This window comes from Ornithorhynchus anatinus, chromosome 8 (genome assembly GCF_004115215.2).
Source record: "Ornithorhynchus anatinus isolate Pmale09 chromosome 8, mOrnAna1.pri.v4, whole genome shotgun sequence".
NCBI lineage: Eukaryota > Metazoa > Chordata > Mammalia > Monotremata > Ornithorhynchidae > Ornithorhynchus > Ornithorhynchus anatinus.
This window is the reverse complement of record NC_041735.1, coordinates 47,432,744-47,447,149: the sequence shown is the minus strand read 5'-3', so window position 1 is coordinate 47,447,149 and position 14,406 is coordinate 47,432,744. Positions and strand designations below refer to the sequence as shown.

At 41.3% G+C, this 14,406-nt stretch overlaps 1 protein-coding gene across 4 annotated transcripts in view; it reads left to right on the top strand.

Annotated features, from left to right (window-relative positions):
- Positions 1–10,791, top strand: part of NEK10 (NIMA related kinase 10) — a 124,052-nt gene extending 113,261 nt beyond the window's left edge. For all 4 annotated transcript variants that reach the window (XM_039912945.1, XM_039912946.1, XM_039912947.1 and 1 more), the window contains one exon: positions 10,595–10,791. In XM_039912945.1, the coding sequence (XP_039768879.1) occupies positions 10,595–10,622 (28 nt within the window). In that variant the 3' untranslated portion in view covers positions 10,623–10,791. The remainder of the gene's footprint in view (positions 1–10,594) is intronic.
- Positions 10,792–14,406: the final 3,615 nt, after the last annotated feature.

The window sequence follows — 14,406 nt, the reverse complement described above, 5'->3', positions numbered from 1 at the left end:
CTACATATTCATAGTTGTAGCATTCATAGTTAGTCAAACAGTAGTGAATATATATACATACACAAACCCTATATATTATACTGTATACACACTATATATACTAATATATATGTTTATTATGTATATGTATTAGTATATATAGTGTGTATACAATATAATGTATAGGGTATATACACACACACACATACATATATACATATACACACACACACACACCCTATATATTATACTGTATACACACTATATATACACTATATATACTAATATATATGTTTATTATGTATATGTATTAGTATATATAGTGTATATACTGTGTGCAGAGCACTTGGGAGAGCACAGTAGAATTAGTATACATTATCTCTGCCTCAAGGAGCTTACAGTATAGCTGTAAATTTCAGGTATGAGCAAGTAACAGAATATAGAAGAGTTTCACTCAGGTGCTAAATTGGCAGTCAAGGGATAAGCAATCAGTCATATTTATTGAGCACTTACTGTGAACAGAACAATACTAAGTGCTTGGGAAAATTCTGTATAACAGAGTTGTTAGATGTGGTCCCTGCCTATAACCAGCTTACAGTCTAGAGGGGGAGACAGACATTAATCTAAATAAATAATTTGGCGGCATGTATATAAGTGCTCTGGGGCTGAGGAAGGAGTGATTAAAAGCTGAAAATCCAAGTGCAAGGGAGACAAAGAGCGGTTGTGGTCAGAGTTGGTGATTTCAGAGACTGTGCAGTGACTAGAGATGATGAGATCGAGACTGTGTCCGAGTTGGTGAGTGGGTGAGGTGGGTTAGAACAGGTCACTGGAGTTGAGGAGTGATAGAAAATGGGCAGTGGAAAGGTTGTGGGAACATTCACATGGTTATTAAAGTCCCAAAGATAAATGGAGAAATGGAGAAAGAAGGAATGTGAGAAAGAGATCAAAATGGTTCAGGAAAATGGAGGTAGGGCCTGGGGAGCGGCAGATGCCTGTGACTGTTAACTGGAGTGGGTCGTAGAGGCGGATGATATAGGCTTCAGAGAAAGCTGTGAAGCAGCATGGTCTAGTGGATGGAACACAGGCCTGAGAGTTAGAAGGACCTGAGTTCTAATCCCGGTTCCTCCACTTGTCTGCTATGTGACCTTGGGCAAATCACTTAACTTCTCTATGCCTCATTTCTCATCTGTAAAATGTGGATTAAGAATGTGAGCCCCATTTAGGATGTGAACTGTGCCCAATCTGATTAGCTTGTATCTAACCAGTGCTTAGTACAGTGCCTAGGCATAGAAAGTGCTTAACAAATATTATTTAAAAAGGAGAGAGAGAGAGGGTTTGGGGAGATGGAATGGTGCAAGAGTGATATTGGGAGTGAGAGGAAGCCCACTTCTCCCCCTTTTCTAGTGAATCTTGAGGAGTGCGAGAAATTGAAGCCTCCTCTAAAGAGAGTGGCAGGTGAGACAGTATCATCTGGGAAGCGCCATGTTTCATTGATGGCTAGGAGGAGCAGTGCCTTGGTCAGAAATAGGTCAAGGATGAAGAGAAGCTTTCCCATAATGGAGTGGGGTTCCTCAAGTTACATTTGGCTGACATTATGGGGGAGGATGCGGGGAGAAGGGATGGCATGAGAGGTAGAGAAGAGTTGCATGGGAGTGAGCTGTCAGGGGCCAGCTTTGGGGAAGGGGGGATAAGGTGCGGTGCTGAAACAGGGTAATCAGTATAGGGTGAGGGAGGAGGGCAAGGGCGGCACAAGGGGTGGATGGAGGTGGATGAGGAGAGTGCTGGGGAGGAAGGATAGGCATGGGCTGATGAGAAGGATGGGATTGAGGGGACACGGTGGGGTCAGAGAATTTTAACGGTTATAGGTAGGGTTGCCAACAGCAATAAGGGCATTGAAAATGGAGAGGGTTGTGGTCTACTGGATGGGAAGGGGGATAGGCTTCCAGGAATTGGAAAGGGCTTGAGCGAGGGGTTGCTGGTAGGAAAAATGAGAGAGGCACAGACAGTAGGTTAGCTTTGAGAGGAATTCAAGCAGTGGGGTGGTGAGAAAGAGAATGGATAAGTAAGAGGGGAGAGTTGAGAGAGGATTGAGTGCTTAAGCTAATGGTTAGGAGTGCCTGCTTGTTGCCAAGAGGGACTCTATTAATCTGATTATTTATTTCCATTATGATGTTATCTATCCCTATGGTTTGAAAAGCCTAAAGTCATTCCCTATATAGGTTTTAACTGAGTCATAGGTGATAATTTGTCATTTTTAAAAATTGCCTTCAGAAACTAAAAATTACAGGTGGGTAAACTTCTTTGCAAAAATAAAGCCCTGGATTTACCCTCTTGACCAAATGAGGAACATGGAAGTTCCAGGTAGACAACTCCCTTTGCCCCATGATTTAATTAGCAGATAATTTTCTGCAAACCTACAAGTAGACATTTGGCCCAAGAGAAGCCCAATTTCACACATTAGAAGAGTTCAGTGTTTCTGATAGAAAACCTTTTACTTTTGCCTCTTATATTTTTCTGTTTTGACTGTTTTTCAAATATTTCTAATTTCCCCAAAGACAATTAAGGAACATTGTTTTACAAGATCGCAGTCCTCTCTAGTGTAAGATGAAAAGCACATTTTTCTTACTCTGAGAAACGATTACCTGGAGTTCTCTAAGAGTGATTTTTTTTAAAAAATTAGCTGAATTAAATGCCCTAAAGAAGTGTGCCATAAATTTGCAAGTTTAGCCCAAAACAAGCTGCTTAATAGTCCCAGTATTGGTTTCCTGCAAATATCCCAAATCAACTCACGCAGAAATCCTCATTCCAACATGTTTCTTATTTTCAGCCTCTTAGAACAGTTTCATCCGCCAGCAGAAAATTTCCTGGCTATTAATCAATGTCTGTGGACTTTATGTGTTGGCAGTGCTTCAGGTCATCAGCTGCTTGCAGCTGGTCAGTCGTCCCCAAGAAATGTAGCTGGCTCGAACTGGAAACACTTAATCATACATAACCAGTTTCAATCCACTCAACTTGAGAAAGCCAATCAGTTGTCCCTCTTACCTTCTTGCTCCAGATAAATAAGGTTGGGGCCTGAGTTATATACAGTGTCCAGCATGGCATAGGCAGTTAATTTCATCCTTTAAGAAATGTTTAATCATCATCATCATCATTCCACTTCTCCCAAGATACTCTTGGAGAATGTTAGCCCATTGAGAACTTCTTTGATTCTTTCAGACTCCCAGGTGTTCATTTAGTAAATTAAAATTCAGCCCACCGAATAGCATCCTTGTGGGCTGAAAGAGTTAATGGATCGTCATAAGGGAGCTAACACTCCCTAGAAATAGCCTTTTGTAGATGTATAAAGGAACTACCCTCCCCACCACTTTCTCACTCTCTGGCCCTCTCCACCACCCATTTTTCTCTCCTTAAATGAAGCTGCCACTCCTGTGGAGCAGAGCATAGAATCCTTGTATGCACTTGGGGGCAGCTGCCATGGCTGTTACACCTTACCATCTGAGCACCCTGTATATGATGACAAGACAGACTCTCCTCCTTTCCCTCCACCTTGCTGCCCTGGTGGCCCCTCCAGTTCGCCCTCGCTTATTCTCCAAATGGAACTACAAGATTCTGCTTCATTATTTTTACTCTCTACTGTGTGCTACAATCAATGAATATGTCCTAAAAAACATGGGCACAAAATTAGATCCTTTCACCTATTCTTCATCTTTTATATCAGATCAGTCTTGCATCAGGCCATTGAGTACAAGTCTGGGGTTCCCCTCAACCTAGCAATTTTATATGGGAATTATGGACATCCAACTGTAGCTCTCCAAAGAGCTATTTTTTTTCCCAAGACAGTGATGTTTTTTCAGAGGGGCTTTTTTGGTTGGGTGAACTTTTTTTTAGATAAGTAGGATTATATTTTAATCAAGAAGTGGCATTCTCCCTATTTCAAAAACTGGAAACTAAGGCAAGCCATTCATTGCAGTAGGAGAGGAGCCCATAACCACACCATTCTGAAAACTTCATAAAGCATTGATAAATCTCATTCAAAATACCATTCTCACCTTGGCTGATGCAGGTTTAATGCTCTGTAATTGAGGATATTAATGACATAAGTTATCATCAAATAACTTAAAACCCTGCAAGAGAGCGGTTAGCTATTTTCAAAATAGCATCACATCATCACATACCTTCTGAAAATACATTTAAGAATAATTGCTTCTTGACACGGAAATATGGCAAACTATCCATTTTCTAGATCAACCATATTAACCTTCCTAAGGATATGTACTCTTTGTCAAAATTAGGTTCGAGACCCACAAAGGCTTTCAAGTATGAGGAGAAAGATAGGAAGTGCCCATCACTCTACTTTCAGAAAACTCACACCTTTGACTATGGTCTGGTGATAGTTCACAGGATGACCAGCACTGAAGAGAAGTAATGAATTAATCAATCGTATTTATTGAATGCTTACTGTGTGCAAAGCACCATTGTTTTTACGCGATGTTCTTCCCCTTGACTCTATTTATTGCCATTGTTCTTGTCTGTCCGTCTCCCCCGATTAGACTGTAAGCCCGTCAAACGGCAGGGACTGTCTCTATCTGTTGCCGACTTGTTAATAATAATAATAATAATGTTGGTATTTGTTAAGCGCTTACTATGTGCCGAGCACTGTTCTAAGCACTGGGGTAGACATAGGGGAATCAGGTTGTCCCACGTGGGGCTCACAGTCTTAATCCCCATTTTACAGATGAGGGAACTGAGGCACAGAGAAGTTAAGTGACTTGCCCACAGTCACACAGCCGACAAGTGGCAGAGCTGGGATTCGAACTCATGAGCCCTGACTCCAAAGCCCATGCTCTTTCCACTGAGCCACGCTGCTTCTTCATCCCAAGCGCTTAGTACAGTGTTCTGCACATAGTAAGCGCTCAATAAATACTATTGAATGAATGAATGAATGAATAAGCTCTTGAATGAATGAGATGTATAGGGTCTGAACTGAATGTGAAAACACTCCATTCTGTTTATAGAAATCACTTTGCCCATTTCAATCTGTAGGTATCACTCTTATCCATGGGGAACCAAGAACCTCCCAACCAAGAGATGAAAACCCGGTGTTTTGAACGGATTTGGGTTTGCTCTTTTGTGGTGCCATTAAGCCACCCAGATGCCAAGTCATCCTGGCTGATTGCCCAAGGGATCAACTCTGCTCAAAATTGGGAAACGGCCTAATCGCTGAACCCCAGGCCGGTATTGTCCTGGAGCTGCCTTTGTTGCCAGTGCTGATACCAGTGGCGGGCACTGGGGCTGGGGTGGTGGTGGTCTGGGTCAGCTTCACTTCCAACCTCCGCTGGTCATCCAGGGGCAGGGAGGGAACAGAAGACGGTTTCTGGCTGCCCCGCCGTGATTCCTTCGGGAGAAAAGCACCCCATGGTCCCCTTGTTGTCAGGGAACATCCAGCAAGGCTGCATGCAACGTTCTCCCAACTGTTTTAAGCTTTTTCCTGTTTAAAAAGAATGACATCCTCAGGATTGTTAAAACAATACTTAAAAGGTAGGTGGCCTCAGTATCAAAAATAGATTTTTAAATAGAATTTACAGGATCCCTTTGGAAAGATTGGGATAGTACTCTCCAAATTTGAATAAAAAAATCAAAATGCAAAATGCATTTTAAAGGGAAAGAACAGACTTTATTCACATGCTGATCATTTTCTGCGATCCTAATATACTGTAGATAGTATTTGTAACGGGCACTGCTCTGGGGTTAACTGTCATTTTTTGCATTCTACCTTGGAAGAATAGAATAACTTAATAGAATAAGGTACAGTATGCACATATGCTGTGTGACCTTGGGCAAGTCACTTAGCATCTCTGTGCCTCAGTTACCTCATCTGTAAAGTGGTGTCCAACCTGATTAGCTTATATCTATCCACCTCTAGCACTTAGTTCAGTTCCTGGCACATAGTAAGCACTTAACAAGTACCATATGTATGGATATATGCCTAAATGGGAGTAAATAAGTAGATGAACTAATGCTTTGCTGCTAATCAAACTTGTGGTCTTCCCAGCACTGTGAGAAGAGGTGTAAGGTATAGAGTCGAGATGCTTTGTTCCTTTCCTGCAGCTTTTCTAGCTTTTTTTTTTCTTCTAATTTCATGGTTTGGGAGTTTTCAGTGAAAGTCATGTATAAAAAAATTGGTAAATTCATTATTTATTAATCAACAGAACAAAGATGGTTGGTTCATTTTTATTTAAAGTTGTTGAAAATTCACAAATCACTTGCCATGATGTAAATCTTCCCCAGAGCTTGTGTGCATGTTTCCATTTCCCATAACCATATGCATTTCTGTAAGGATTTGTCTGAGAACACTGCCACTGTAAACTGAGAGCACAACCTCTGCGTACAACACATGTTGCTTCTCCTGTGTGTCGGGTGATACACCCGGCCAAGTTCTGATTTTCTCAGCCAGCTCCCAGTGACTTCTGTTGGGTTCATTTCCAATTTTAGTTTCTTGGGGAGGCCAGATGCAGAGTTTAGCCCAAGTAATTTACAATGGCCTAAATTGAAAAAACAGAGTAAAGTGAAAACCTTCCTAAAGTGACCCCTTACATATACTTAACCTGGCATATTTTGTAATTAAAACAGTCGGAATTGTATTTTAACCTTGTACTTGGGCCTCTTGAGCTTACAGCTAAATATCTGTATTGCTGAATTAATTTACCCTGCAAGAATGGCATAATTAGACTCACCAGATGCAACTCCAAGGGGATATAAAAACCGTCACGTGAGAGGTGGCCAGTCAGTCCTGCACCCATTTATCCTGCAGAGCTGGGCAGAGAGAGAAGGGGCTGGCTGCCTCACCATCAGTGGCACTTGCTTTATGACAGCTTTCCAGAGCGCCCGGGAAAACTTGGCAAAGTCCCTGTGGCAGCTGCTTTCTTCTTACCTGAAAATGCTCTATTTACTGCTGGACGGCTTGGCTTTTTAAGGAGTCCTCTCTGATAAAACCCTGTCACAGGCAGGAGTTTGGGGGACCCCAAAGTTTGGAGGTGCGGACAGTCTTTATTGCCCTGCTAAGAAGGGTCCAAGCTTTGTGGTGACTTTCTGAATGAACTGCCATATTTGCGAATTATTAAGACTGAATCAGCCCTTATCAGAATGATCTAGGTAATTCGTTAGCTCTCTGGGGTTATTTGGCCTTTCCCATAGAATGGATCTATTTAATTTGCAAAACATTTTTACGATGCCACCTCTATGTCAGGATCTAGATTTTTCCAATGTACAAAGATTTGCCCCCAAATTCAGAGCCCTTTTGCATAGTACAAACTGTGTACTACAGTATATTTGAGTCTGGGTCTTACCTCAGTGCTTCAGTGGATGAAAATCCATTTGTAAGACCAAAAGTTTATCTGAATGGGCCCACTCTGTTGAATTTGTTTTTCTGCACTCCAATCCAGTTTTTGGTGTAGCCTCATTCATCGTATTTGCATTTCATCTTCTTCCATTTGTGGAGTTGAAGTTAAAGTCACGGGCAGATCCAGACAAAGAGCAGAGTCTTGGGTGCCATGACCACAAGAAACAACCCAAATGGAATGTTTTGTTAGGTTCAAATCGGCATGGAGTGCACGGCTTTGGAGGATTTTCTCATCCAGCCATGGCTAGTGTCTTAAACATAAAAATTATACAGGGAGGACTCCTGTCTCATTGGAAGAATGCCCTACACCATTGTTACAGCAATGAAACCAGGAGTCAAATCTGGGTGTCAATATAGTAGTTGTTCTAAATTGCCTATGTTTGAAACTGACCCAGATCCTATTAAGGAAAGAAATAAACTGCATTTACTCTTTCGGGCTATTCAGATGTCATTTGGGTCCTGAAAGGGGCAATCTGCCAGATGGAATTGGTAGCCAGGAGACTTGAAAATGAAAACTGTATCTCCAGCCCACTATCTACCCCTACCCTGATGTATTTGATTTAGTTTCTAAAAGAAAAAAGGCATAGCTCTCCTCCAGATCCCAGGTGTCACTAAAATACTATCCAGTAAGAGAAGGCAGAATCTCCTCAGGAATAAGCCCAACTTCTCTGTGCCTCAGTTACCTCATTTGTAAATTTGGAATTAAGACTGTGAGCCTCATGTGGGACAAGGATTGTGTCTAACTTTGTATCTACCCCAGCACTTAGTACAGTGCCTGATACATCAGTGCTTAAAAAGTACCACTTAAAAAACGCATTTTGAGAAGCAGCATAAACTCACTCTCCTAAACCTTGATGAGCAATTTAAAGGTCTGACTTAGTAATGGAACTCAATTCTTGTAATAGTATCCAAATGACTTGAAACTGCGTGTAACTTTCATGATTTGCAAAGGATGAATTTTGCATAACTATTTACATAACTATGTTCACAATTTATATTTAGGTAAACTATGATATAGTCATTGCCTTTATATACTCTTTCTACCTCCTTACAAAAATAAAACATTGTCTAGTGGGAAATACTTGAGTCATTTTATTAACTATGTTTCCATCTTTAGCATTTGTACATTTTTTATGCTGTGTAATCTACTTTACATTTTAGAACAAAGATGACAAAACGACCCGATTTTATGTGGTCAGGAAATGATTCATCTGTATTAGATCCCATTTGATTCTCAAATTCTTCAGTTAATTAGGTTATGATCCATTGGTTGTACCCGATATATACACGTGGCCTTAATTAAGGATGGGAATGTGCTAGTCGTCATTTCCTTGGTGATCGTTAGAATTGTCTTCCTTCAGATATATCACCTGGTAAGGGTTTAGTGGTACCTAGGGACACTGTACCACATGCCGCTTAGAATCCATGCTATAGGAATGATTCTTCTGCTTATTTAGGATACTTCTGCAATTGTAAGAAAATGTTTTCTATTTTAGCTATCTTTTTTTTTTTAATGGAGAATCAGGACACATTGTCACTACTGTTAAGTTTTTCAAAATAGAATGTCATTAGCACAGTTGATTAGGCCAAAGTGTTCCCAAATGCTTGCAACTCTAAACTCCATGTGCAAATCTGATTTCTTCCAATATGACAAGCAACTCCGCCACCACCACAATGAATGTCTGTATCCTTTTGCTCTATTAATCAGGATGAATAGAGGAGAAAGCAATATTCCTTTTTCTCAGTAGGTTTAACAATCATTGTTTTGATATATATGTTCTGATTACATCTTGTATTTTTCGATTCAGTTTCTTTGGAAATAATTTAAGCACTCGGGCAGCAAAACTCCCATTTTAAGCTTTTTTTGGCCTTCCGTTTGCTTTCTATTGTATGTTTGAGGGAGAAAAGATCCATCAAGAGTAGAAAAAATTAAAAGTTGGGGTCAGATTGATTTCTCAGAGCTACTTTGGGGACTCAAAACTATTAGTGTCTTCAAAAGATTCCCTTACATTGTTCTTAGCTACTTCAGGGAAATGTTTTCTAAATGTTAATTTCTTCACTTTCAGAAACTTACTACTGTTTGTGTGTGTGTGTGTGTGTGTTACAACAGTCACTTAGCACTGGGCAAGTATATTAGTGAGGGAGGGTATATGTGTCATATTATTTACACCCTTTGTATGCTCTGTAGGTGTATAAATTCTTCTCCAATGGAAAATATACATACTCCTAGATTTAGGAAGATTATATTTAATATGAAGCTCCAAATGTCCATGATCACGGTTATGTCATAAAGATGTCTAATGTGTATTATTATAGTTGTTACAAATTGTGAATGATGGCTGTGATTGATTCTCTTTCTCTTATGATATTGCCGAGAGATATGCATAAGTAGTAGGAAGTATTTTATTCAGTTAGAATGAGGGAGGCCAAGTATGAATTCCCTTCTTCTAGGGACATGTCTGGGTACACAACTTGACCAGTATGACCATAAATAAAAATGGTGGCTTATTCTGAGATTCACACCAACTTGGTTGACAGCCGTTACTGGGATTTGAAGAGCAGCAGCATAAGTGGATTAGACTTATCTACTTGAATAATTCTATTCTTGAGTAAAACACTTTGTATGCCTAGGCTTGTGAAAAAGTTTATTTTACCTCTTTGCAGTTGATCTAATTTGCTATTTTTAGAAATCAAATTAGTGAATTGCAGGCATGCGAAGGTGTATGGCTCAAAAGGATGTGATTTAAGCTATTCTTTGGAGAAATAATGCAGTTTTATGAGGAAAGTGATGTGTTTCGCTATTGAATTTTGTAGAAAAATCCTATCAACTTCAATGGGATAATTTTTGCCTAGGTTCCTGGCTTGGTTCCCTTTTCAAATATGTGGGACTGTGGATGAATGAATAATTTGCTCCAGTTTTACAAACACAGGCAGAACGATTTTCATGAGGCTCACAGTAAGCATGCTACGTGTGAGAGAAAGAGGAGGTTGTTTAGAAATCATTTTTTTAAAGTGCTCAACATTTTAAAGTTAAAATGTGATGATAAGTTTGGAAAGTCATATTCTGAAACCATGCATTAGTTTTTCATTTCCAAATGCCTCTTTGATTTAGTGTTTTAACCAGGTTATTCAGTTCTTTCGAACGAAGTAGTTATAGAAAATAAATCAAATTGTAGCCAAGTCCTTCTCCACCATTTTCTTCACTTTCTATTTCAGACCTATCTTTCATAATAGCAATTTTTAAGTGCATCTGCCTTTGAGAAGGAACACAGGCAATGCTTCTTCCACTATAAATGAATCCAGTCTTTCCCTGGAGTGAAGTAAGTGCCCCCACAGTCACACCTAAGTGAAAGTTGTTCCTGTTCAGGGAGAACAGGAGCATAGCCTAGAAGCAGCATGAAAAGTAGTGTGGTCTAGTGGCTAGCGCAAAGTCCATGGAGTCATAAGAACTCTGGGTTCTAATCCCCGCTCTGCCACATCTGCCGTGTGACCATGGGCAAATCACTTAACTGCTGTGTGCCTCAGTTACTTCATCTGTAAAGTGGGGATTAATACTCTGAGCCTCATGGTCTGTGTTCAAACTGATTAGCTTGTATCTACCCCAATGCTTAGTACAGTGCCTGGGACATAGTAAGCACTTTCCTTCCCCTTGTCTCTCCCCTCGCCAGTCTATTCTTCATTCCGCTGCCCAGATCATCTTCCTACAAAAATGCTCTGGGCATGTCACTCCTCTCCTCAAAAACCTCCAGTGGTTGCCTATCAACCTTCGCATGAAATAAAAACTCCTCAGTCTTAGCTTCAAAGCTCTCCATCACCTTGCCCCCTCCTACCTCTCTTCCCTTATCTCTCTCTACTGCCCACCTTGTACACGCTGCTCCTCTGCCGCTCACCTCCTCACGGTCCCCCGTTCACGCCTATCCTGCCGTCGACCCCTGGCCCATGTCCTCCCGCTGTCCTGGAATGCCCTCGCTCCTCACATCCACCAAACTAGCTCTCTTCCCCTCTTCAAAACCCTAATGAGAGCTCACCTCCTTCAGGAGGCCTTCCCAGACTGACCCCCCCCCTTCCCTCTGCTCCCTCTTCCCTTCCCTCCCCCCCCCACCCTCTGCTCGTCCCCCTTTTCCTCCCCTCAGCACTGTGCTCATTTGTATATTTTATTTATTACCCTATATATATTTTGTTAATGAGGTGTATATCTCCTTGATTCTATTTATCTTGATGATATTGTCTTGTTTTTGTTTTGTTCTCTTTCGCTTTGCTGTCTGTCTCCCCCGTTTAGATTGTGAGACCGTCATTGGGCAGGGATTGTCTTTGTTGCCGAATTGCACATTCCAAGCGCTTAGCACGGTGCTCTGCATAAAGTAAGCGCTCAATAAATACTACTGAATGAATGAATGAACTTAACAAATACCACCCCCCCCAAAAAAAAAACACACCAAAAAAACCCTTGATGGCCAAAGGACACATTGTTATTTGTAGGATACAATGTGGCTGCCTAAGGGCTATGCCAAAGGCAAGGCCAACAGTTTGGGCCAGCTCCCATGAGTCTCCAGACTGCCCAGAGAGAGCTGCTGTTACGTGAGGCCATGTGAGGAGCAAGGCAAGCCAGGGACTCTGGTTCGGGCCATCTGGGGTAGTGTGAGGGCTGAGGAGGAAACAGCAACAGCCACTGGTCTCCCGGGATTCCCTCCACTCAATGGAATCTATTGGGAGGAGAGGGTCAGGAAGCGATGTAAGGGCCAAACTCCCATCCTTAAAATTTCCCGTTCACTCTCCCTTCCCCTCTAACTGTAAATTCCTTGTAGGCAGGGAACCTGTCTACCAACTTTGGAAAAGTGTACTCTCCCAATGCTTAAAACACAGTAAGCACTCAGTAAATATGATTGATTGGTTTTCCCTGAATTGGGCTAATTGACCAGGTCCTGCACTCCAGTAGGGATGGCCTTGCCCGTGCCTTTTCAAGGTAGGGCCACAAGGCAGCCAGCAAGATGGATTTAAAGGAGAGGGACAAATGAGTGAAGGATCAGGGGCTGGGGAGATGCCTGGGCCTGCCAGGTGATTGCATAGAGCCAAGCCAGCATGGAGACTTGTTCCTTCTGTAGCCAGAGGGCTCCCATTCCCCCTGGTGTTCTGGCTCAGTGGAAAGAGCACGGGCTTTGGAGTCAGAGGTCATGGGTTCGAATCGTGGCTCGGCCACTTGTCAGCTGTGTGACTGCGGGCAAGTCACTTCACTTCTCTGTGCCTCAGTTACCTCATCTGTAAAATGGGGATTAAGACTGAGCGCCCCATGCGGGACAACCTGATTCCCCTGTGTCTACCCCAGCGCTTAGAACAGTGCTCTGCACATAGTAAGCGCTTAATAAATACCAATATTAATTAATTAATTCCCCCTCCCTCAATTAAGGCTATTTATCTATTTTAATGGTATTTTTTAACTGCTTACTATATGTCAGGCACTATACTAACCACTGCAGTAGATACAAGGTAATCAGGTTGGACACGGTCCCTGTCCCATAAGGGTCTCACAGTCTTAATCCCCATTTTACAGATGAGGGAACTGAGGCACAGAGAAGTGAAGCGACTTGCTCAAGGTACAACAGCAAACAAATGGCAGAGCTGGATTTAGAGCACAGGTCCTTCTGACTTAAGTGCTTTTTGTGTGCAGCACACTGTAGTAAGCACCATTCCCCCTCACACAGACGGGAAGGGATCCCCTCATGGGCCACGCATATCTTCATATCCACACCCAAGGGGTTCTGGCTTTGAACCATAGTCCCTCTGAATATTTCCAGACCAAACTATTGGCTTGCCAAGACAGAAGAGTTTGCAGGCTAATTAATGATCACAGGCCCATTCCACTATCTAGCTGGGTCCATTGTGTTCTGTAAGCTATGCAAAGGATATTTTAGGTGTTTTTCTTGCAATTTTGACCAAGATACATTCAGGTAGATGAAATGAGAAACAGCTTTGAGATGTTTTAGTTATTTTCAGTAAGGCAGTTGATTTTTGACATACATTTTTTTCCACCCAGCAAGCAACAATACTCTTGAAAAATTTTTTAAGAACATTTGTCTACAGAGAGTCAGCAGATCAAAATGGAATTAGAATTTTTCCTGTTCTCTATTTTCCCCAATGTCAGATCGGAAGGTACTCTCACAACAAAGAACTGAACTGTCTTTGGGAAGGGAGTGAGACCATCATCAAACATTGCTCAAGCTACATTTTCTGGACTTTTATGATTCAAACATGTAGACACAAAATATTGTGACTGGAATGAAAATGTTTTCTGTAGTCTCTCCCCCCCACCTCCAGTGTCATCTATCAAAATAAACTGGTACTCAAGTGGAGCCCTTTTGTTAGTCTTTGAGGGGATATTTTTAGTGTTCATTGTGTGGAATAAGGAAGATAAAGGGACTACAGGCTCAGCTGGATATGGAGGGATTAAAACCCTTCCTCCGTGGAGACCACTGGTGATCTTTAAAGAAAGAGCCTATAAAAGAAGAGGATGAAGAAATATTCCTATGAAAACTATGGAAAATGTAGCAGCCTTTAATTTTGTTATCAATTAACTATTCTCTGTGAAGTGCTGATTAAAATAAAAGTTCATTTTAATTCGCTTTGGAAATGCCTTCATCTGATGCTCCTGTTCTTTGAATGAACTAGAGTGGTATCCATAATTTACTTACATTAAAGTCTGTCTTCCTCTCTAGACTTAGGGGCAAGGTGTCTACCAGCTCTGTTATATTGTACTCTCTCAAGCATTTAATACAATGATCTGCCCACTGTAAGTGCTTAGCAAATACAATTGATTGATTGAGGTAATTTAACTATTCGCTAAGAATCAGTTACCTTAGTTATTTTATTTATGCTGCTCCTAGTGAAAAAGAAGAAAAAAATCCTTTACTTTAACAATTAGCAGCATTTCCAGGACTCAGGGATTGGATGTCAAGAAAAAATCAATTGGGATTAGCAATACTAGAGGATGTGAATGAATGTAAAACTGGGGAATGTATACTTTATTCCAAATT